This window comes from Homalodisca vitripennis, chromosome 3 (assembly GCF_021130785.1).
Source record: "Homalodisca vitripennis isolate AUS2020 chromosome 3, UT_GWSS_2.1, whole genome shotgun sequence".
Taxonomy (NCBI): Eukaryota; Metazoa; Arthropoda; class Insecta; order Hemiptera; family Cicadellidae; genus Homalodisca; species Homalodisca vitripennis.
In genome coordinates, this window is record NC_060209.1 from 8,013,789 (window position 1) to 8,040,973 (window position 27,185).

The following is a 27,185-nucleotide window of genomic DNA, read 5'->3' on the forward strand; positions in this document are numbered from 1 at the left end:
ATACTCATAAATGTTTGCTAGACCGGCTGTGTGCGCACCGAATTACGTCTAATGCCCATGTGTTACGATTAGTTTCCCATCAAAACCGTAAGTAGGCTTACAAGGGTCTGACGTCTGACGAGGATCCGTTTTTGTCCCGAGAAGACAAACAGAAAGTGTCGGGGATAAAAAGTGAGGCGCGCAACAGATGTTGACCGCTCAGTCAACAAGTGGTGTTGTACTAGTGTGAGTGTACGTGTGTGAGTGTACAGCGCGTGTGTGCGGGTGCGCGCGCCGCTATCGATCCCCCTCTCCGAGCGTTAACTCAGTGGCTGAAGGCCTGTCGGTCTGGGATACTCCTTGTCTCCTTCATTTTAATTTATCCTTAATTTTTACGTAATATGTGACGGTTCTAAACGTTAACTGACATGACAGTTCATCATTTCCACTGATCGCGTGTGAATTTCTAAACCTTGTTTAAACGCGGCGCGTAAGTAGTAAGTAAGATTAATTTGAAATTAGATTATATATTACTTAATATACTAAAGATTTCTTGGATGTACAAACATTTTCCTTGAATTAATACATTAATATGCTAATGACTCATTTTTAAATTAAATATAATATTAATACATAAATTCTGTAGTTGGCATAATTCGTATCTATTTGCTATTGGTCTAATAATAATGGCGTTATAGCTTATAAATCCTATTTAAATACTGTGTTATTATCTGTGTCCCTATCATTATTTGTTTGGCCTAATGGTATAAATTGTTAAACAGAAGTATGTGTATATTTATATATTTACAAATCTCAATTATTGAGTTTTTGAGTTTGTTTTGGTGAGTTTTCCAATCATTGTTTTTACGTTACAGAAAGTTGATATCTTATACTAATTATTACACTAAAACAAAATTCTTATTTGATATTCTAAGCATAATTATATATTTGTGACATTATTAATTTGTTGGTTGTGATATTAGTGTTATCAAAAAGTAACTAATAAATTTCAACCAAATAGTTATTCAATTGTTAGGAATTTAGATACTAATAAGTTAATAGATAAGTAACAGTTTCGGAACATATGAATATAGAATACAGTTTCATTCACAACTATATATTTATCTTAGTAACCATAGAATATTATAGCTGACAATCTTACGTATGTATCATACAAGTGTGTGTGACAGATACATTTTTGTTCGGTTTATCTCAACTTCACGCAACTATTTAACGATTGTTTCTTGGTTACATAATTTGAGTTAAGAACTTATACAATAACAAAATTTAACTCTTTTTATGCATTTATTTATAAAATAGTGCAATAAAATTTTGTGGATACTATAGTCGTATATTATAATAACAGTAAGCACATATTATCTCATTTCTTCACGCTTGAACTTAATATTTCTAATAATGATAATTATATTTGCGCTAAAATTTAAAAAATTATGTATATGTTTATAATTTACAATCTATTGGTTTTGTTACAAGCGATACAAATACATATGTGTAAATATTAGAAATTAAACTATAGCAACAAAGTTCACAAATATTATAATAAGTATAATTAGAGCACAATTTTCATCATGATTATATTTGTTACATATTAGCCGAAAAATAATGTTAATATAAACAAAACGTTAGTTCTATTAAAATATATGAGTTTTAAGTTGTAGTTTTTTAAATTATAATATACGTCCAAGAACAACATCACCTTCGTCCTTGGTTACAATATGATTTAAACCTACTGGAAGACGTCAAATTGATCTGGAGAGTCTTTAGCATTGCTCTCAGCTGTCGCTTATCACTGATAGTTTCAATTTTTGGGATAAGACTAGTAAAAATAATTTAATAATAATTACGAATGATTCGATTACTATACAAACGTTATTAGAAGACCATATTTCCATAACAAAATAGCTATAAAAAGTAGTATTTTTTGTTGGGAGCATAAATGTTAAGAAAACTGCATGTAAAACTTCAATTTTATTATTTATTGCATAAAATAACTGATTAATCCTGTTTAATGTTTAGCTCAATCTTTAAATTCATCTGTACGATAAAGCCGCTTGCATAATTCGTAGTTGCTAAACTATTTTTTCCGGATCGAACCAAATCAGAAGATTCGATTAATACGAGTATATTAGACTAAAAATGGCGCCCGATGTTAATGCAAGCTTATCTCAAGGTTTTAATTATGTTAGCTATGTTTAAACGTAGAATGACCAGAAAACCTACACCACTCTTACATAAGTTGATCGCGGTTTCAGTTGAAAGTTCAAAGTCCAGTTGTTGCGGTATTGAATCCACTGGCTAATCCAATTATGGCCGTGTTTCGTGAGTCGGAATCACCGATAACAAGGTAAACCACAGCAATAATCACGTTGCTCTTTAATGCCAGAGGAGTATGACGACAACACAATTACCAAACGTTCCTATTTCCTGCAGAGAGACTAATACACCACCTGCTTTTGTGTTGGCAGTTGCAGTTTTATAACCCAATTACCATCGCTGCTGCAATGAAATCAGCTTGTGATTTCCATTGACATATGTCACTGGAATTGCATTTTTAACTCGATCATTCATTAGCGGATAAATTGATCAAGCCTCATTACGTCAGAGTTGGACGAGTGATGTAATTATGTTATCGAGCGGCGAACAGTCATAATACAATTACTCTGAGTTTAAAATTGAGTTTCCAAATTCACCTGTCCAGATTAATAGATAGATTTGGTTATAGAGTTTGAAATTCATTTGGTTGAGAGAAACAATAACATTTAGTCTGATAGTAAGATTGGACTTATTGAGGCTGAACTAATGTGTTATTTAAGTTATATTTAATAACTTTAATCATAATTTGAGGTTGTTTATCATACTCGATAATTCTAGATATAAATCTTGTTCTTGTACCGCCTAAAATCAAACAATATAATGATCGTCTGATTGTGATATGATAAGGTTTACCCTAATGCATTATCGTCGGAGATCTGATGCGAGGTGATAGATGGCTAAGTCATAAAGCCTAAAAGTTATAAACAAGTAAAGATTTAACAAACAAATAGCAAAACAGAACACCAAGCACAATCGCACATATAAGTTGAGGGTGACAAAGAGAAATTACAATCAAAATATATTTAATTTTAATATTTGCTACCAAAAATAGAAAGGACAATCTCTCAGGCAGCACAACTAATCAGAATGATAACACCGCAGATTGGCCAGTACCAAGAAAGATATAACTTATCTCATTGGCCACCTGCAGTTAGCGCACCTCTCCGCAGCTTACATGTACTATAAAGAACGATCGTGTTTTTGTTGTGTTGGATACTATTTGTTTATTTATTTTTGTGTTGAGCATTAAATTTAGTGATTAAGCTATTCATCACCATGACTACAGAATTTTTGTATGTCAACTTAAAAGGAAGATCAACAATCAAATTTGAATGCGTTAGGAAAATACAGGGTGTGAGGTCTTAAGCACAAAAACAAATTCATAAAGTAAAAAAAAAGAAAGACAGACCGTGAACTAGGTTTGGTTTACATAGTATACTCTCAGAAAGGAAAGGAGTACACGGTCTAATTCCCATGTTACACTTCAGGTCTGGAACCATGCCTGACGAAGGAAGCCTTTATTGCTAGGAAGCTTGATCCCGTATGACTAAAGTATTCCCGTTTTTAGTTGTTGTATTCTGTCAATACAACTAAAAACTCAAAGCATTATGGGGTCCATATCAAATTGGAAGCACCAGAACGTCTTAGTGTTATTTACAAAGTACGTGTGAATTTAACACATTATAAACATCAGTTACACATGTAGTAAACTCAATAGTTGATGTTTTGTGTCTTAGAGAACAAGTTTGAAAACTAAAATATTTGACTTAATATTTAAGTAAAACTCATAAATAAATAAATTTATAACAACTACATATTTTCGGAATGTCAGTATAAACCTATGTAAAAACATCAGGTAAAGAAAAATATATATTTTCGAAATTATCTAAAAAAAAAAAAAACAAGGAAGTGATTTTTACAGCAATGGAGTCTTCATAAAGATTGTGGAATGTTGCAGGATATGGGCCTATTGTCGCTGGACTGGGATGGATTCGCTGTGTGTCTATTGGCTGTAGGCGTCTACGTCAACACCCTCGGCCACGGCTTTGTCTACGATGACAAGTAAGCAATAAATAATAATATCTCGCCCAGCAGGGGTCACTTCTGGCTGGTTTATACCTTCCAGTTGAACCCACAAATGGGCACAGCAAAAACCGATGTGTCAATTAAATCTGGGCAACCTTATGGATGTCCAGGAGCGGCACATCACTAACCGCAAATGTCGAGATTCTGGGGTTCATGGGCAATTCGATAGGTCTATTCTACTGTGGGAGATGACTGTTGGAGTTGGTGGGGTTTGTTCCCTAACCTCAGAGGTTCTTGCTAGTCTCAGCAAGGGTGTGCCACCCCCTGCCTGCTTTGACTGAAGAGGCTGGTTCAGAGCTGGCCTCCCCTTCTTCCAGGGAGACATGACTTTGGGATGTAGTGCCATGATTCTTCCTCATGGATCTCGATAGGAGGCGGCCCCTAATCCCTAACCTTATCCATCCTGAAAATCCTGTCACTCCGAAAGCAGCGCAAAGGTTCTTACAGAAGTAAGTGCAATTTATAAGCTTCTTGTCCTAATAGAAAAAAAAAACAATGAAATAATGTCCTATTATAGAAAATTACAATTAAAAAATTCAGTATTAACTTGATAGGTCAAAGGCTGTTACAGGCACACAAATTTAAACTTATTTCTCTGTTATTGAACCCTTAAGCTGATTCATACAGGTTAGGTTAGGTGAGATAAGATAATTATATAACTATTATATAAATATATAAAGGTTATGGCCCATCTTTTCCAAAACGATGGAACATCTATAAATTATTAGCTTTTCGAATCTGTCAAATTTGTATTAGTATTTAAACAGAAATAATCTTCATGTAAGTCCTATTAAAACCAAAAGTACTACGTTTTCTATCTGCAATAATAATTTTAATATTGACCCTTTACTTATCATAAACGAAATTGAGGTGCCAGCAGAAAATAATGTCAAATATCTCCCGGCTTATATGGGATCCGAAAAAATGGAACACAAATTATTTAACAATCTACCAAAATACCTTCGCTAGGAACAAAATCCCTATAAATTTAATTACATACTTAAAAACTTCCTGAAAACAGAGCTTGTTATTCTGTTGATGTTTTTTCTCAATACGTCATAAATTTTATGTAAATGCTAACAGTAATTCGAATTTATTTTATATTTTAAACTCAGTTCAACATGAAAAAAATTATTTTCATGTTTAGTTATAAGTGACTTGTGTAATACAATTGTAAAACATTTTCAATCTACAGAATTTTCCATTAAGATAGGTTAGGTTCTACACTGTTAAAACTACGGCGTATTCTTTGAAATTACTCGAGACAAATGGAAACGTTATCTCTTTAACGACAATGGTCTTACAACCGGTCAATTAATTTTGAAATACACAAAATCGCCGTCTCTGATGTAAAAACTTCTACATGATAAGCCAACTCTTCCAATAATTAATGTATTTATAGTATGCGGTATGCAGTTCACGCGCGTACATTCCGGGGGCTTGTAAATTCTTTTACAAGCACGTTACGGGCTTTGTCCAATATCATCTGTCTAAATTTGGCAAAGCTAAAACTATTAGTTATTGATATAAAGCGGAGTTCTTGTCCTACAATTTAGCCATTTCTTCAAATATAAACATTTCTTATCGACAATCAAATATGACAATAACAAACCATTTATCTATATTCAACAACATTAAGTTGTGTTATCACTGTTAGTTTTGAATACAAATATTTTTAACTGTTTTTGATAAACGTGTTTACTACAAATATATTAATATACAAAAATAAATGAAATAAAATTTGACTGAATTTAACCAATCTTGGAGATCTTGAGACTAAACGTTTCTAATTAAACTTAGAAATAGTAGCTGAATCTGGTTCCCTTAACATCAAAAGATGTTTAAGAACAAAACTATTTCGAAAGTTGCTACATAATTAGAAACAATAATACTCTCTTTCCGAGATTCTACGTAGTAGAACGCTACCTGATAAAGTAATCGATTCATCGCAGCCTTCACAGTTTGAGACCGAGTTAATGACGGCTCCGCTTTACGGTCGTGACGCTATAAACGCTATGTATTTTTACCTGATATAGTAATCGATTCATCGCAGCCTCCACAGTTCGAGAACCGAGTTAATGACGGCTCCGCTTTACGGCCGTGACGCTATAAACGCTATGTATTTTTACCTGATATAGTAATCGATTCATCGCAGCCTCCACAGTTCGAGAACCGAGTTAATGACGGCTCCGCTTTACGGCCTGACGCTATAAACGCTATGAATTTTTACCTGATATAGTAATCGATTCATCGAGCCTCTACAGTTCGAGAACCGAGTTAATGACGGCTCCGCTTTACGGCCGTGACGCTATAAACGCTATGTATTTTTACCTGATATAGTAATCGATTCATCGCACCCTCCACAGTCCGAGAACCGAGTTAATGACGGCTCCGCTTTACGGCCGTGACGCTATAAACGCTATGTATTTTTACCTCTCATCTCCAGGTTCGTATATTCTTATCTCTCCCCTTCAGAAGAGGTTCCCGCGCCCGAACCGCTCCGCTTGATAAACGTTGCCTGTTTTTTATAGCGGTATCAACGTTTCCAATTTGTGGCCGCCACATAAATTCCTTATTCTATAGCGCAATTCAAACAAATTCATGCGCATGGTATCAACAAAATCAAAGTAAATAAAGATGGCAGCTTATATTCTGAAGAACCTAATATACTAGTTAAAACTATTTAAATTATTAATTGTAAGGGATATATCATCTTAGCCATTGTTTAGATACTGCCCCATTACACATCTTATTCAATTTTTATCCATTTTATTATAATATTACATATGTAGTGCATAAAATACATAGTACAATTCAGGATGGTTTGTTTAGTTATAATTTACATGGGATTTATAATAATAAAATAAATTAAAAATGCACCTTATGCACAAAAGATCTTATTTAACAAAATATTACGATTCAGATACCAAAAATGATAATTTCAAAGGAATGTTAAAATGTGTTTTGTAGTTACAAACTATAAACTTTGATTTTCACAATTATTATGCTTTCCAAAGTGTTCTTTAGTTTGAAACTTATATGCATTATAAAATAATAAATAAAATATAATAAATACGTTATGGTCTAAACAATACGAAACGAAAATAATGATAATTAAGTTTAAAATTGAAATTTGAATGGACTGAGAAACGATCTTACAGAAAATAAATTATTATATCCTACAAAAAAAATAAATTGTCTCAGTCCTCTGAACGATAGGTTTAAATGATACTTAGACTAGTCAAATTCTATCGTTGGGCATTAACTATCAGAAAATTGAACTAGAAATGAAGGTTCATTGAAAATTTCTTGTTTATTGGTCAATTACTGGTTTTCTAGATGATGTGCGGACAGACATAAATATATCATAGACATTCTTCCAGCTACTCATGTGATCAGTTTCGCAAACGCTCAGCCAATTACTTAGGAAATACGATATTTGGAATTGACCTAAGCCAGAAATGGACAGATCAGAATTAACTAGAGTCTCAAATTTTAGCTTAGATTAAATAATTTCAATCTCCATTAATTACTCTTGCTGTCTTGAGTAAGATTGATCTTTCTTTCCATGTTGCCTTTTAATATATACAACTATCAGATATATATCACAATATCTAATGATATTTTTATACCTCGAAATTTTAGTTTTATTTGTTTATAAATAAATATTGTTTTTGTTTTGGTCTAGCAGGCTGTGCTGAAAAAGAGGTACAGTCTGCGCCTTGTCTAGTCGTATTCACATATAGTGTACTCGCGCCCCTAACCGAGACAGAAATTATCAAGATTGTAACGCCTCCCAATTCTCTTCCCCTCCCCATGGTCTTCTTTCTCCTTAGGGATTCTCTCCCTCCAACCAAACCCCAGTTTCCTACGACTGAGAAATTCTACCAGTATTTCTTAACAAACTCCTATTCATAAAATAAATTACATTCTTACAACATTGCTTATAATTTTCATAATTTTAGTATTTTTATGTATTAATTTTTTAACGAATAAATAGATAAATTTCACCTCCAAAGAAATGTATCTACAATTTATATATAATATCCAGTAATTATGTGTAATAGCAAGTGCTTTTGGTCAGCGTAATTGTTGATGCTATATTTATTACTTTATCCAGCCATAATACAGTACATATTATCTGATGAAGTTAGATAACTATACTTTATTAATATTTTATACAACCATTTTGTTAGGTTAAGTTAGGTTAGGGTAGGTTAGGTTAGGTTGGGTTTTGTCTCTTGCTTCCCACCAATCTGAATTTTTACTGTGACTAACTTAAGTTACCTATTTTCATAATGTCTGGTATACATGATGATTTATTAGTCACAATGACTGTAAAATAGAAATTAGCCCTTTATTGTGGTTATATATCAGTTATTTCTTATCCTTTTAGATATATAGACTGAAATAAATTAACAATTTCCAGTCACTCGAGTGTCAGTTAGGCTTCGATAATGCTCAGCCAATTTAAGTTATGTATATATCTCATTTTGTTAAAGATTTTTTAATTTTATTTCTCAAATATCTTCTTACATCTAAAAATAGACTACATATATATATATATATATATATATATATATATATATATATATATATATATATATTCCTTAAACAAATGTTTTACAAAAAACTAATCTTTAGTTGTTGAAAAGAAATTCTGAAACTATCGGATCTAGGGTTGAATTTAAAATACCGTTTTATTTCTAATTATTTGGCAGTCAATATTAAGATTCAAGATTAGGCTCATGAATGATTGCCTTTTGAATCACAGAAAAGTCATCTAAAATGCGAACCAAAATAATTGACAGTTCAATACAATTTTATTGTAGGTTTTATTTGATATTTCGAAATGAAATTCTAAGGTATATATTTTACAACATTTCGTATAACCGACATAGATCCTAGAGGTGGTGGTGTTCGCCTGGTGGAAGGATATAGTGGAAGGACACCTCGATGTTATCGCCAAGATCGCAACATGAGCCGCAGCACAGCACGTGGTGATGTGAGGGCGGTGTGGCTGTGAGGCAGTAGACCGTGTGATGGGGCCCGCCCGACCACCGCTCTCATTCAATCAATTTATCTCTTCCGGTCTCCATCCAGGACATTGCAGAACATTTCATTATCCAAGACACAGCGTTATTGAGTAAATAGGTCACTGGAATTGTCAGAGATTAGTGAATGATAAGATATAGCAAGTTCTGTAATCAAGGACACAAGTAGAAATGACCTGTTTTCCGTAATTGGAAATTCCGCATTGTTTGTGTTTTTATAGATAAGATAAGATAAGATTGTTATTGATCATTAAGGCATTGCTTGCGATAGATCATGTCCCAAGACTAACAATAAAATAATATCAAAACAATGTAAATTATACAGTCATCAATAGATTTCGCAATAATCTACATGCAAAATGATATTATAATAATACAATATGTTAGTGAAACAAAAGTGTACTATTTTAGCAGAACGATACACTAAAAAACTATCCCATTGATGTCAGATAATAAAAAAACTATCACATGCCTTAAAATGGCCTTTCTACCAGTCACTTATAAATTTTAATCAAACCCTTTTAATCTTACTTAATGTGACACTCTGAACATTCAAAGGCAATTGAGTGAATACATTTATTCCAACGACCACATATGAAGATTGAATTTTAGAAAGTCTTGTGAAAGATTTGCTGATCAGGTTAGCGCCCCGAGTATTGTGAAAATGAATGTTCTTGTTTAGTGTCAGGTTTTGAAAATTATTTTTGACATGGATCAAGCACTAAAAAAATGTAAATATTGATAACCGTTAAAATGGGTTCTTTTTTTAAACCGGCTTTCAACGAGCATTGAAATGAGCACCCGCTACAATTCTCATGGCTTTTTTCTGAGACATTTAAAAAATGTATCAATACCAGATGCATTGCCCCACAAGAGCAGACCATAACTAATGATGCTCTGAAACAGTGCAAAGTAAACCATTCTTAGAGTATCTTTGGAAACATAAAGTTTTAGTTTTCGCAATAAATATACCACACTGCTCACCTTAATATGAACATAATCAATATGTATATTCATTAAAAGACAGCATAGGATCAAGAAAAATTCCTAATAATTTTACACTCTCAATTGTTGTTTCTTTCAAAATTGCTCTATTCTGAGTAAATACCAAGTGTTGGGTCTTCTCTGTGTTCATAAATAACATATTAGCTTTATACCAGACATCGGCTTGACTTAAAATAATTTTAAAATCATTGACAACTAACTTTAATGAAGGTTGAGTTGTAAAAAAGTAACGTCGTCAGCAAACATAAGTGATCTGAAATTGGCATAGGCGTCTAAATCGTCAACTAAGACTAAAAACAGAAGCGGACCCAGAACGGAATTGAATTTCCGCATTGTTTGTGTTTTTATAGTATATTTATTGCATTTGTGGGGTGTTTTGATAATACCAATAAATGCATTACTATTCAAAGATTTAAGCTATTTTACGTTAATCTTTTAAGTGTAGCTAACTGCAGTTTTATAATTAGATGTTAGAACAAGCTATTAGTAGACGTTAATATAAAGTTATACACCCTCAGTAAATGATATTTGAAATTTTCAAAATTATGTTCTAAAAATATTTATTCAAATTAGGAAAGTTGGACCTTCGTGTTAATAATAAACCGTTTAATAATACATCAAATCAAATATACTCTCAAACTTACAAACTAATAAATAAAATAAATTTTACGTAACTACAAACTGAGGACAGACATATTTTTTTAAGTAGTTGTGGTTGGATTAAGGCAAGGCAGGTGTCACTGTCACCTTGTTTAACATCAACGAGTGAAGCAGGGTGCAAGATCATTGTATAGAATTATAGAAGACAGTATGTAAATGATAATCAGGCGAGTGTAGGATTGAGATGAGGCACGTCCTGACGTCAAAGGCCCATGTCAGTGCCATTTGCATAGCAAGCAGCTGCCATAAGTGTGTTCAGTAACCCACTTAGTCGAGTTACCCCTCGCCATCATGCCGCGCCACGCAACTTCTACACCCAAGACAATTTGATTTGTAACATGTCACGCGTGGGATGGATTCGAAACAGTCACTCCGAGGCTAAAAACTTAGTGAATTGTTTCACCGCTTTCTTGGTATGGCTTTAGATATTAGCCTTAGAACCAACGTTTCAGTTGAACGCAAAAAATTACAAAATCGACGTTGCACACGAAGACATGTCCAAACGTCTTGATTCGATTTTTATTATGGTGGTGCAATAAATACAGGGGTTGAAAACACCTTTTTATGTTTAATTCATTACGCTTTAAGGTAACTTCTCTAACTCTCTCTATTTTTGAAATTTGTATTACAAGCGAAATTAAAGCATTTTAAGTAGAAGATGTAGGGATATTGTAATTTGCAATATTAAAGGTTGCTTTAAGCGTTGGTTTCACATACTTTAGAAGCGTATACTGGGTCCTGTAATAAAGTACGAGGTACGTGGACCTTTTCTGGAAGGCAAGGACTTGTAACACTACCGGCAGCTATAGGGAGCGGGGCAGCCAGCTTTGAAGAACGAAACAAAATCTCTGTCCACGGAAGTATTCGACTGTATTCACCCGGAGACTGATGCGATGATCGAGAAGAGCTAGCTGAAGTCTTCTTCTAACCATTCTAAAAGCAACAAGTAATCACCAGTAATCAAACAGCTGATCTAGCAACGAGGTTAACAACCCAGTCCTCGCAGAAGACAAGACCAGCTGTGGCCGAGAACAGAAAAAAGGGTCAGCACAGCTACTGACCCGACCACCGGCCAACAAAATAAAAGTGGCAAACGCCACAAATTAATCGCAAATGGTCGAAGAAAAATAAAATTTGTAGGGAAGATATACATGAGGTACAACTTCAGGGAATTACAATTATGAATAAAAAATTGCTACTAAAAGAAAATCAAATACATGTCGTTTTATTAAATAATAACTGTTTTGATGTAATCTGAATTTAATTTAATTAAATCATAAATAAATAATATTTGACACTCTCTGAAGCTTTAATTCGTGTACAGGCCACACAACTTCACATGTTTATCTTCCAACCGTTTCTATTTTGGCTGGATTACAAAACGCCAAAATATGTTTTAATGCCTGTACTTTCACGTGGAGTGTTGAAAAAAATGTTATATTTATTATATATTCAGGAAAGTGATCCTAAAGAGCTATACATTTATCAGAAAACTATTGCCAAACCTAAAATTGATTGCACCATTAAATCCAAAAGTAATTAAATTCAACTTGTTTCAGTCGAGCCATCTTGACCAACCCAGACGTACAGGCCTCCAGCCATCTCACCGACGTCTTCCACAACGACTTCTGGGGCACTCCCTTGTCTTCCTCCAACTCGCACGGTTCCTACCGCCCCCTGTGCACCCTCTCCTACCGCGTAAACCACTGGATCTCAGGGTTCCAACCTTTCGGGTTCCATCTGGTCAACATCTTCCTCCACGGGCTCGCCACTCTCCTCGTCCTCGTGACGGGCAGAGGTCTACTCCCCGGCAGAGCCTCCAGCCTCGCCGCCGCCCTCTTCGCTGTCCACCCTGTCCACGTGGAGGCGGTCGCCGGACTCGCGGGTAGAGCAGATGTCCTTTCTTCGGTGTTCTACCTGATCTCGTTTCTGTGCTACCAAAAACACGTGAAAGTGCGCGACTATGTTCTTTCAACAAAGTTACCAGTAACAAAAGAAGTTTTTGTGAGAAGTACAGTGACACAAAAAAGAAGTGCGTACCATAAAAGGACGGAAGAAACGAATTTTACTAATGAAAAATACGTGTTTAATTTTAAAACTGTTTATAGCATACCTTTATTCCCTAAAGGCGAATCAGTTTATTTTAGCCTTTTCTTGGTGTTTTCTGTCTGTGCATTGCTGAGCAAAGAGCCAGGAATTACTGTCATACCATTGGCAATCTGCTATGACATTATCCTGCATCTTCGTTCAAAAAGACTACCCACACGAGTAAGTCCTGATTTGTGTTAATAGTATATTAATTTGGCCTTAATTACAATATAACACATTATAAAAGACGAAAGAGCTTGTGTTTTATCTGAAGCTTACTATATTGAAATTTACTTAGAAATTGAAATAAAATGGATTTTTACACATTTTTATAGTATGATAATAGCAGGTTGTAAAGGACATTTATAAAAGTAATTAATTGTTGACCTAATTTTAATTTAAATTTTAATGTGGATTAAGTAAAACTTGCAGTACATTACTTCATAAAATTTAATTAGATTTAAACCCGACTTTTACAGTGGAATACTTTCTTTACACTTAGAGACATACACATTTTATATTGCATTTACCGTATAAAGTAAGGATACAGGCTACTTTACGTAACTTAATTTAACATAATAACATAATAGTTAATATATTATCTGTACATTTTAACCTAAAAAGATGTATCTTTCCTTTCAGGGCCTTGGAGCATTTTGCAGTGCCTCTGCATCCTTGATTTACTTCAGTTTGATTCTTCTCTGCCGTCTATACGTTATGGGACTTCATACTCCCAGTTTTTCTAAGGCTGACAATCCAACGGCAAAAGAAGCGTCTATTTTAACCAGAACCCTGACATTTTTGTACTTGCCCGGTCTTCAACTTTCTCCTACTAGTCTGTCCCAGGCAGCTTAGTTTCGATTGGTCCATGGATGCCATTCCCAGGATAACCTCCCCGTTCGACAGTCGTCTACTTCCGACTGCCTTGTTCTACTACATTTTATACTACACTGTACACAGCTGCGTGCGGCACTACCGAAGTAAACATCACAAGAGTGTCATGAAACGCCAGTGCTGCAAAGTCTGCAAACAGAATCCCGAGGAGGATCACCACACCATCTGCAAGATCGTGAACAACAACAACCTCCCCGCTAGCTGTCACTGTAAGAACTCTTCAAACCAAACCTTGTCTAAGAATTCGATCGTAACGATGTGCCTTGCTTTTATAATTCTTCCTTTTACTCCGGCGACTAACTTGTTTTTCTACGTGGGTTTCGTGGTGGCCGAGAGGGTTCTGTACCTTCCGAGTGTGGGATTTTGTATGTTGGTAGCCCTTGGTGCGCATGCGCTGTGGAATCACTACAGAAACTTTGTTCTTGGCGGTATCCTTCTTCTACTAGCTGTTCTCTCGGCACGTACTTTTCAACGGAATAGAGATTGGGCCAGTGAAGAAAGCCTTTATAGATCAGCTGTTCACATAAATCCCTCCAAAGGTTGGTATAACATTGAAATATTTCACTTTATAACAGCTAAATTCATGATACACTAGTATAGGTAGAAATATTAAGAGATACTTAACGTTAACCCATGTATTTAGGTAATCTCTGGCTTGCAATCACCCAATAAGAGGTTTTATCGTAACTGCAGAAAAAAATAATTATACATACGATAAAGAAAAACAAAACCATGTCTACCAAATATCAAAACCTTTTGTTAGTAAGACGCAAAATAAAATAAAAGGTTCAATCAATTTCTTTGTGTAGAGGCAGTGGATGATTACAAATGAAAAGGTTTTACATAAAATTTGACTGTGAAATAACTGAAACATTCTGTATTTATCCTCTATCTAATTTAAGCAATATGAATCATCTCAACACAACATAAAACAAGATTTTTCATAAAACTGGTTTTTGATAATTGTTATACAATATTTACATTTGATTCTTTGTATATACCAAGTGAACAAAATATATTTTAAAATATATCTCCACCTGCAAAGACTAGAGATCACTTTTCAGGTTTTGTAACGATCCAGGTGAAGTGTTACTTAGAACAAAATATGTAATATATTCTTATAAAAATATTATTTTACTATATTTGCACATATATTTCTGGTCTATACCGTGAAGGTTTTTTATTATTAAGAATATGTTAAACAAAGGGTTTAGTAAAAAAATTAAAAGTACATATTTTTAAGTTCCCCTCCCCCCAAATTCAAAGTCACAGGGGCACAAGCCCTCTTCCTTAATGTATTTGAAGGGCAATAAATTGCCACAAAGTTTATTTTTCATTGACTAAAGTATAAACGTTATAGTAAATAATAAAAAAAAACTTAACTTAAAAAAGAGTTTGCATGCAAAATTGCAAATCTACAGCTACATGTGTAGTGTTACCTATGTCACATGATAAAGTGTCATATGATTGTACTCATTACGTTTAAAATTTATTTATTCTGTGACTTTCTCATTGCCATCATGGTTAGCTATAAATTAATATAAAAAGGTTTTGAAACACCCAGCAAAGTCCTATGGAGCGTGAAATGCACCATAAATTAAATCAATGCGACTTACATAGAATTTACTTTTTATGCGAAATTTAAAATCTACAGGTTAGTTTGCTCTCCATATATCGTGCGGACAGACAGACAGGCAGAAATAACATTTTTTTAGATCCTCAAGTGATAAGCTTCCCTAAATATGAGATGATAACCCAACAATTCCATAAGGAATCTCACAAAAGTACATACTTATCCGTTCTAAAGTATGTTTTTAACAGGCAATGTTGCGTTGCAAAATGAAACATGAAAAAGATGATATTACGAAAACCAGCGTTTAAGACAATGTTTTGCACAGAGTGAAGCAATAGAAAAAAATTTGAATCTAATTTAAAACATTTTAATATTTAGATATTCTTTCAATTTTACAATGAGATAACATGTTTTGGATAGCATTTTTGTTTAAGTAATATAATAATTATATATGCATAGCTTTTTAACAGACTATAAATTGTAAAAACAGTTTCTCATTGAACCGGCGTAATGTGATTGTTTTCACATTTTACCGTGTTGGATAAATAACGGAAACGTAACTGAAAAACCAAACAAGTAGTGATGGAATTTCCAAATTGTTTACATTAGTTTAGGTTTCATTATTTATTAAATACGTTCGATAAACATGATAATGTTTGTTTTGTTTATTACAGTTTGTAAATAGTTTGAACGCTATAATTAATTCATATTAAATACCCAGATTCATTCTAATCCATTACATTAAAACGCATTTATATTTATTGGGTAGTTTCAAATAAAACAAATATACACATGATGTATTATTTTATAACACTTCATGAATTCAAAGGATAACAATAAAAATATGCCAAATTTAGGAATCGCCACACGAAGCATGAACAAATACGTTAGACACAACCTTTTCATGCTACAGTAAATCATTCACTTTTACCTAAGTATATTATATTATAGGCATTATTGCCAATCGAAATAACAATTAAAATTTAGCGAAATTCCATTTCGCGATAATGTTAATGATAACGTCTGTTGCAGCTTACGGCAATCTTGGGTCAATCTTGAGCACGGCAGGACGCCTAGAGGAGGCTGAGACCGCTCTGAGACGTGCTCTAGAACACAGGCCCAATATGGCAGATGTCCACTACAACTTCCATTTCGCGATAATGTTAATGATAACGTCTGTTGCAGCTTACGGCAATCTTGGGTCAATCTTGAGCACGGCAGGACGCCTAGAGGAGGCTGAGACCGCTCTGAGACGTGCTCTAGAACACAGGCCCAATATGGCAGATGTCCACTACAACTTCCATTTCGCGATAATGTTAATGATAACGTCTGTTGCAGCTTACGGCAATCTTGGGTCAATCTTGAGCACGGCAGGACGCCTAGAGGAGGCTGAGACCGCTCTGAGACGTGCTCTAGAACACAGGCCCAATATGGCAGATGTCACTACAACTTCCATTTCGCGATAATGTTAATGATAACGTCTGTTGCAGCTTACGGCAATCTTGGGTCAATCTTGAGCACGGCAGGACGCCTAGAGGAGGCTGAGACCGCTCTGAGACGTGCTCTAGAACACAGGCCCAATATGGCAGATGTCCACTACAACTTGTAAGTTAGCCTTTGCTAAAGTAACTGTTTGTTACGTAACTTCTTAAACGTACAGACAATTCAATCTCTAAATACGATCTTTTCAAATATACTAAAATATCACAATAAGTTACGTTTGGTTTTAACAAAGTACTGGATTTTACAGGGGTAACCTATTGAATCGTCAACAGAAATTTAATGAAGCGTTGATCAACTACCAATATGCAATTCAATACAGACCATCTTTGGCAGGTAAGACTCCTTCAGACTGTAATTTTTTAAACTTAAATTATATAATTGTCGCTTACTGACAAAATTAACAGATTACCTCATACATTTGACAAACATATTACAAAAAACGTTAAAAACAGATTTATATTAATTCACGTACGTATTTCATTACAATAAAAGTACATTGTCTTGGTTTATGCCTTGTCAATTTAAAAACGTGTGTTTAGTTACCTAATTTATCTGGTACTTACAAGTACAGCAATGTTTTACTGATTTTACGCATTACTTCCTCATTAAGGCTTGTCTGTAAAATTGATATTTTCATTTTTTCTGTTGTGATAGCGTTTTATAATTTAAATTTTTGCATTTCCAGTGGCGCACCTGAACCTCGGCCAAGTGATGGAGACCCTGGACCGCTGGGAAGAAGCGGAAGAAGTTTACCGCAAATGTTCTCAACTTGACGTCACCGGACTGAAAGATCCAAGGTCACATGAAGAGGCAAGAGCAGCCTGCCTCCGCCAGCTGAGTCGCCTGTGTGACGAAAGAACATGCCAGCCGGAAGTAGTGCACTTTTTAAAACAACAGGTACATATAATATGTAACTATTTTAAAATGTACTATCCAGATGGGTTGAAAACCGAAATAATTAATCCAGTTATAGATCCAAAGCTGTAATTTAAAGTAGGAAATAAGCACAGTTGCTTTTCTAATCATGCTTTCTTTAGTGATATTTGTTTACGTCTAATGTTTATATTAATGAGTACACTTCTTAAATATATTGTTAGAATGTATACACACTTTCCGCTATTGATAAGCGTTGAAAGGAACTGTAAGGTATATTTCTTTTTACTTCGCAAATATTTTTAAATTCTTTACTTTTATTCCTCTTAATAAATGTGAGGAAATATGTTCGATCTCTTATTAATACACTGAAATCATTGATGAGATTTTAGTGCTTGATTACTGAGTTTTTTTTTTTTTTTTTTTTTTTTTTTTTTTTCCTTTGGGATATTGGGGTGGATTCATAGATCCTCACACGTCAACCTGAGCTTATTGTGTGCCCCTTTGATGTTAGAGGGGTAAGCCTATCTTCGTGCCCTTAATTAGGCTAAGAAGCTTTTCCCCGATACTAGCATCTGGTTCGTCGCCTGGTTGTTTATCACAGAAAAGAGCCCTTCTCCTTGCTCCCAGTCTCTCACAGTCCAGTATTATGTGTTTTGCAGTCTCTTCAGACTTATTGCAGAGTCTACACTCCGAGTCCTCATTTCGTAAACCTAGAATGTTTAGGTGTTTCCTGAAGTGGCCGTGTCCAGTGATCAAGATTACTGAGTTAGTAAAATATCTATTAAAAACCTTTCACTTAATGTTATTAAAAAAGTATCGAAGCGTATATATTTTTCTTGAAGAATAATAAATAGTTCTTGTTTTTTTTCAGATAAAATCCCAGAACAGCTTATTAAATACGAGAGGTCATTCTTCATCTTCAAGACTATCGTTTAATTCCATTACTTCGGAAGACAACAGGAGGTCAGAAGGCTACACGAAGCTTGCCGCTTTAAACGTAATGATAAATTATTGAACTTATTTATTTAGTATAACATGATTAATATACATTTCGTTTATGTCATTAAATCTTTCTTGAGCACAGAGAGTGAAACACCCATAGGATTTTATTTATAATTCATGCAATATTTATGTTGTAACCTAGTTTCAACCAACGCTTGATAAGTACAATGAAATTTTAATTAATGATATGGCATTGTGGCTTTTTTGAATTTACAAGACAAAATGCTTGATAGAAAAACTATGTTTTTAAAATATATTAGATAGTTGGTTATAAACAACTTTTATTCTTTTACTTCTTATGTCCCTCTTAAGGTTTCAAGATGGTAAGGCTTTTAAAATTTTGAAGTAAATAGTTATACATTAGTTATTATGTATTATAACAAAAAAACCATCTTTTATTTATTAAGTAATTTACAATAGTGTTTGAAGGATTTTGTATGTCTAGTAAGACTTTAAGATCGGGAATAAAATTGTGAACATTATAACTACTATTCTTAATTATTCTTAATAGGTTTGGATAAATCTAGGTATAGGAGAGTATTTGATTATTGCTTGTTGAGTTCGTTAACAGTGTTAATCAATAAAGTGTTTCAAAATGGCAGTCATTCGCATTTGGGCAACATTTTTATCTTGGGTATTTCCCGATATGAATCGAAATTAAAACTTTTCTAAATTTGTCAAGCAATCACAATAAACATTTATTCTTACTTATTTTCCGATAATTCTTCAGGTTTCAAGATTGTGGTACATTTTGCAGACGCTATAGCTAGCTATGAGTCACTTTCTATTTTACTAGGGTTAGGTTTACAAACTCTTTATCTTCTTGGGGGAGATAAGGCTGACATTACCTGAGTCAAATAATACGCTGACCTGTTAGTGACGCTGAATTAATTTAAAGCGTTGTTAATTAAAAGCATATACACTCCCTAATCTATCTTCACAACGCACATTTATACTATTTACACATTCGCTGCTGACAAAAATTTTTTTGGTTATGATAAATGTGGGAAAAACTTTTTTACTTACCCAAAATGAAGTCAGAGCAGCCAAAAAAGTTGTACAAGGTTGTCCAGGTAACCCCACAGCCAGATTTGGTGACGTCATAACTGTGACGTCAGCCGCACCTGACGCCGGTCCCCGCTTAGTCAGTACCACAGGGCACTCACGGAAGCCATTGTCAATTGCTCAAGTAGTGAACAAAATTATTGAAAACAGTCCATAAACATGGACTGAACTCACATCGGCAGAACTCTCTGAACTTGAATCGTCCTGTTCACTGATAAGTCTTCCACTAGTTCATTGTCGTCCTCCATATAGCCTAAATACAATAATAAACACACATACACAGTCACCTTACACCATACACTACACACAATGAACAATTCAGCACAGCCAGCGAACGGAAATTGCGAACCAAGAACGGATTGCGAATAAACAACGTATGAAACATTAACGTCACAACATTAAATTTCACGGCAACTGTTAGGCTCAGACTAAGACATTGGCGACCAAGCGAGCAGATGTCTGCTGTTGTTGTCATCCGCGTGGCGCGCTAGTATCGCATTACAATTTTTACCCGCAGCGTGTATTATAACATAAGATATTTAACTTACATTTAATACTTGTATTAATTTCTTCATGGCTAAACGTAAAAAAACAATTAATTACATACAATTTTAAATATTTACAGAGCAAATTTTAATATAAAGCATGAATCCCGTAAATTTGATAAAATTACGTAAAATATTATATAAAAATCTAATGGTGTCACCTGTGTTTTTGAGTATGTTATTCAATCACGTAAGTATTCCTGGACCGTATGAACTGGAATTTTGAAGGACATACTTACGGTCCATTATTAAAGTCCTATTCCTATTTTGAAATTCCCTCCGGGTTGCACCCCTTTGGTCTTGAAAAATTAGTAGCCTTTAAAGTACAAAGTACATGATTGGACCTTCCCGGGATTTGAACCCGTGTTCTCTCGGTTAGAGATCCGAAACAATAACCATTGGTTTGCACCTGTATGAGCACTTCTGGTTTGAGTTAATTATATTTTGATGCTAATGATGAGTTGAGCCTTCTTGCCACGATCAAGGAAATATGTTAAGTGTGTATTTATGGCCATTACAATGTACTCCAGTCATTGTACAAAAAAAAAGTATTTCTTTTGTTCCGTAGTTGAATTTGTCTTTTTTCGAAATCAAGGATATATATATGCGCGCGCGCGCGCGCGCGCACACGCACGCACACACGCACGCACACACACACACGCACGCACACACTCACGCACGCACGCACGCACGCATGCACTCACGCACGCACGCACGCACGCGCACACACACGCACACACGCGCACACACCCGCACACGCGCACACACGCACACACGCACTATGTATATATATATATATATATATATATATATATATATATATATATATATATATATATATATATATATATATAGAGAGAGAGAGAGAGAGAGAGAGAGAGAGAGGCCCTGAAAATCACACTTCGTTAAAACACAACTAATATAGATTCCATAACAGTCTCAACAATTATTATAGTCAAGTTAGACTACTTTGTCTTTTATATCTGCACTTCTAGCATTTACTCCCTACTTTGCTCGCAATTTAGTAGACGTTGCACGTGTATGACCACTGGGGTTTGAGTGAATTATGTTTCGACGTCATTGTTGAATTTCCCTTTTTGCCACAATAAATAAAAACGCATAAAATGTATATTTATGGCCGTTGCAATTTACTTCATTCTTAGTATTTTTTGTTCTATGGTTGATTTAGTCTTGTTTTCCCATCAAGAAAATATATATCACAGATAAGAGAAACTTACAAAAAAGTGTTTTATAACAACTTTAAATTTACGGTATTGTAAAAGTTAGGTAGTATATTTGTCTTTGATATCTAATGCTTAATATTTACTAAACATCTACAGACAATTGTACATTAACAATGACACTATTTACGTGTTTGTTTCTCCATAAGCTGAACAATACTGTAACTATATTAGAATACTTAAAGCTGGAATTATTAGTTCAAAAGCACAGTCTAGCGAACTTTTATTAAGCATAAATCTTGTAAATTATTTCAATAGGAGTCTTCGGAGTCAAATTCAGGCCATATTTTGTTTTTGAGAACATTTTCTAAGGAAGAATTCTAAGGTAGAGCACTCACCTAATCGCTGAAATAAAAAGAACGGCGTGAAAAGTAATGGTTACTCCTTTGAAACTTTACATTCTATAAATTTAAAACTTTTTAAATATTTGTTACATTAATTAAAAATATGGTTGTGCTGTCGTAAAACAATGTTTATACATAAGTATTGATTACATTTGACAGGCGCTTTCAGTTAAAATTTCACAAGTTTACAAACCAAGATGGGGATGTTTATTACTACTTTAAAGACCGGTGGGGCGTAGCGCGGAAGAATTTTCGAAATAAACATAAGCCTACATTCTTCCCAGCAACCGCAAATGTCCATGTAAAATTTCCTTGCAGTCGATTGAATAGTTTAAGCGTGAAAACAAAACAAGGGAACAAACAAAAGAACTCTCGCATTTGTATTATTATTAGGATATTTATGGACATTATATTTATCCATTAGCAGATCGTAATGTGTTATAATCACCTGTAAAAGACTAGAACAATAAGTATAATATTTTATACACATTTAAACAGGTAAAAGTAGTCAATGTTTGTCATTGTTCATTTTTTAAAGTCAGTTACACTTTACATAAGTCACGCTACGTGCAGAAGCTTTGTCTGGGTTTGGGAAAATATTATTTACATCATCAGTGTCTGAATTGAAAAGCTAAGGATTTAGACTTTAGGATTTATCTACTCTGGCCTAGAATAGTTCAGTAGTTATTGAAATGTTTGGAGTTCTCTAATAAAATATTGTTAAATATTATGACAGGAATCCGAGAAATTACAGAGGTGCTTTATTTTTAAATCTATAATTGGTCAAAAGATTGAAATATCCTTCAGGGACTATCACTTACCTCAGGATTGGTAGGAATGGCATTGAAAAAGAATATGATCATAGTGTCCCTGTTTTTATTTATTTATTTTTTTATAAAATTGCTTGCGTAGCTGTGGTTAACTGATAGTTGCAAAAAACTCAGGTTTGAACTAAAGTTAATTTTCGTTTCAATTAAAGCAGTATTTAACATAGTTTAGAATCCACTTGCTGAAAAATTATTTGGTTGAAACAAGTGCATTTTTTCAGAAAACAAAGGCCTCAGAATCGGAGGAATTGTTCCTTAGAGCCATACAGAACTCGCCGGACGATCCTGCAGCCTACGTAAACTATGGTAAGTACCATCATGAGTAAGTATGATATGGTAGTGATATCTTATGAACCTATAATATGATACAACATGTACTCAGTTACAATAACACAGGAAGTTCTAAATTTCACGATGGAGTACATTGTATAAATATTTTTGAAAAAACACCGGAGGAACAGTTACTTTTGTTAATGTTTTATTAAAACTTGACCGTACTTCCCAAAGAGACGTCGGTGGGATAAAATAAAAACATATCAATGTGGAAACAATTCACAAATAACTGGGACATATCACTATTTAGGTGAGATGATAAACGATGATTTATTGATTAATGACACACACAATGCTTGATTGGTCAACAAATCAGAACATTTAAATATTTGTACTTTTCTTCGAAATTTAAATAGTGTACACTTTCAATGGAGATTGCGTTCTGGGCTGTATTTAAATGGTTCAACCCAGAGGACAGTAATTTGCATTATATGCCTAATTACGTAACATAATAATTAATTCAGTAAATTTATAAAAAAAACTCACTTTGTTTTTTTCCATTTTTTTGAAATAAATTATGGGAAGGCACTTGGCAAAACAAGAATAAAGTCATTACTGTTGCCTTAACGTTTAAGAACATTGCATGTATTATAGGACATTCACAGTTTTGGCCTTAACATCAAAATTTTAAATAATTGCCTTTTAAGTAGAAATTGTACTGTTCTCGATGGTCAAATTTCATAGTTATATACCTGTACGCCATAAAAAAATATATAAATACACTTGTCGGAATTGAAACTACTTTATTCATCAGTTACAACTACTAAATTATTAGCATGAAGATACTTACTGACATCACTTACGCCATTTTATAACAAGTACGTTACACACTATATCAATGAATTAGCTGATACAGGTACGTAATCAGTTTATTAAATTAGGTTACAAAATAAGTTAAAAAACTTGCGCGAGTTACATTTTTATACACCATATGTTTTTGCTTAAAACTATTCATTGATACCGTTCAAATATTAGGTATCCTAGGTTAGATTACATGCAATCATTAAAGGATTTCTAAAGGTAAAGGTAAGAGTCCGGATTTGAATTTGAGATTCGGCGCCCTTTAGACATTTTCATTCCCTTCAAAGAATCAAAAAGTGTATGTGGATAAATACATTCAATATTTCAATTTTTATATTGTAACGATAACTAAGAGTTCCTATAGTATGGAGTTCCGTTAACTTATGGAAATCAGAACATTTTAAAAAGTTATAATTTCTAGCCTAAATTGGTTCCATGATTTCTGGAGCAATAATAATCTTTGTTGATAGATAAACACGGGACTAACAAAGCCAACCAGTCATGGAAACACGGCGTTAAAGCTACTAAATAAAGGCAGTAATAAAGGACGGGAACACAAAGTAAAGCCTAACACAATGACTAAGGACACTCCGAGCCTCTCCTCTCCTCTCATTAGTCATTTTGTTCCAGTTAATGAAGGTTTGTGTTGTGTAGCCGCACCCAAACCCCCCGCCCCCCCATCACCCCCCACACAACCCCCCGTGGTGACAACCACTGAGCTACCATTCTTCTTGTCCCACTTTTGTAATTAATTTTGCTCGCCCCAAACAGTTTGTCATAATTGTGGCCTTTTGTCGTGACGTCATGACGTCACATTGCGTCTTTCACAACCTCTAAAAACAACAGTTTGCCAAACCGTGTAATATGGAATGTGAGATCTTTGATGGCCTTTGTGTGTTGTTTTTGTTAGGTACTGTCCCACTAGAATTAACTAATTTCCATCGTTATTTTATCGTTTACACCAATAGCTTTACATACAATCCAGGCTTTTATTAGTTTCAAGTGTAATTGATAAAAGAATAAAATTTATTCTTTTAAAACTTAACACTATTAATATTCTTAAAACTATTTAATAGTTCCATTTATTTATGATCTGATGTAACCAATTTTTCTCACGTAGGTAACAATTGATAATAATGCTTTGTTCCAGAATAAATACAGGTATTTTACAGAGTTGTATAAAGGAATTACACTGCCACAGTTTCAAGTTGAATATTCGAAATAAGAATAATAACATATAACACTTATTGACTTTACGTAACATAACTAACCTAATCATTAAGCTGTATACTAATTTAACTTATCAACTTTCATCATTATTACCTACGGTTGGTCGTAATTACTAATTCAACCTTTTTTCTTTCTTTCTTTAAGAGAAGAAGGTTGATATACTTGTAATAATTAAACTTTTAATGATTCTTACTTTTGTTTAACTTAAATTGTTCATATTTATACCTACTAAGTAATCAATACTAAATTATAGATTAGTGACACTTAATCTATAGATTTGTCGTTTATAATGCTAACCAGATGCAGATTTGTCATTTATAAATGAACGGGGATGCTATTGAGGACTTTAAAACAGTAGGCTACTCTTAAAATTGTTTTGAAAACCCGAAGAGTAAATACAGTACTACAAGTTTTGGTTAGCAGAATCTATTTATAAACATTCCGTTCGGTAATTCCACATACACTGCCTACAGGGCAGTTGTTGGTCCAGCTGGGGAAGGTGGTTGAGGCGGCGGGGGTTTACCTGAAGGCGGCAGAACTTGCCCCCCGCCAACACGCCTTGGTGACCAGTGCGGCCATCGCTCTCAGACAAGCCGGCAGGTTAGCCGAGGCCGAGGTCCTGTACCGGCAGGCCCGAGACCTGAAACCAAATGTGAGTAACACGTCAAACTTCGTGTACACATAACTGTCAATGGAAATCTAGAGACTGACGTTGTTTATGTGGTTTTTAGGACGCCACAAGCCACAGTAACTTGGGCGCCATATTCCACCTCCAGGGTAAGTACCGCCAGGCGGCCAGTTGCTACAGAGAGGCCCTGAGGCTCGCCCCCGGGGACCACATAACAGTCACCAACCTCCACAAGCTGAGAAACCTGTTGGCCAGGAACAAGAGGTGATAACAACGGACGTGCTGATACTACTACTACACGACACACGTGACGTACGATTCTCTAGTCAAGCCGTAAGGGAATCTGCATGGAAGAGAAAAGAGATTATCTGTTGATAAATCTCATAAAATACAACTGCCATGTAAAATGGAGTCAAGAGAAAAATAATTTCTTATTTATAATTGTCGTACATCGAATTAGCCACAAACACTGACCTTTCAAGACAAATTTTAACAATGATTGTTTAAGTTTATAAATTAAAGGAGTTACTAAAATGTAGTAGTCCAATACAACGGGAAAATTAATTTCATTATGAAGTGGAAAATTAAATACTTCCCTTTTAATTTCTAAAAATGGGATATTGTACTATTGTAAATAGTCTAAATAATTTTGTTAATTAAATCACTTTTACCATTTATAAGCATTAGGACATTAAATCATAACACGTATGTTTGGATATGCTGCATCCATAAGAAAACATGGTTTTAAATGAACAGTTTACAGAAGTTAAATAATGTATAACTGCAATATTGTATCAAACATTACAGGTGGAATCCAAGACTTATCCATGGAATCTATTTACTTAAATTATTACAGTTTAAACCTGTCAAAATATACTGCTTGCAATTAAACATATTCGTTTTAAATTTCAACCTACATGTACGAAAGTAAATCTTTTCACTTTTAAAAGTTAAAGTACAAATCGATAATTAAAAATCTGTAAATAATTTGTTGTTAAAACAGTGATATAACTTTTAGCAACTGTACATTCTAATGTAACGCATCGAACAAACGCTTAACATATCGTCTGCTTTTTGAATGAAAATAAAACAATATTTTTATAAACTGCTGTTTTATTTAGTCCTTTTGCAAGTATAACACAATCTATATGTTTACAGGAGAGTTGTATTAGGTTTTTTACGAAATGCTAATGCGCCGTCAGCATATTCTGCTGGTGAATGGGACCAACTCACCGGCCCAAGCATTACTCCCTCTCAGATTATCAAACCAGTGTAAGTTGAATGCGTTTCCAGTGTGGCCAACGAGACAGCCAACAATGAAATCGACTGTGTGCTGA

The 27,185-nt window shown here is 34.2% G+C and overlaps 1 protein-coding gene across 1 annotated transcript; it reads left to right on the forward strand.

Moving 5' to 3' along the window:
- The first annotated feature begins 292 nt into the window (after positions 1-292).
- LOC124356568 (protein O-mannosyl-transferase TMTC2-like) lies at positions 293-26,953 on the forward strand. The gene is given in 12 exon segments (XM_046807647.1): positions 293-476; positions 4,052-4,155; positions 12,458-13,166; positions 13,629-13,796; positions 13,798-14,419; positions 16,944-17,058; positions 17,204-17,289; positions 17,642-17,853; positions 18,704-18,829; positions 23,078-23,162; positions 25,694-25,872; positions 25,952-26,953. Coding segments are annotated over 11 exon segments (2,568 nt in total). The 5' UTR covers positions 293-476; positions 4,052-4,054; the 3' UTR covers positions 26,117-26,953.
- Positions 26,954-27,185: the final 232 nt, after the last annotated feature.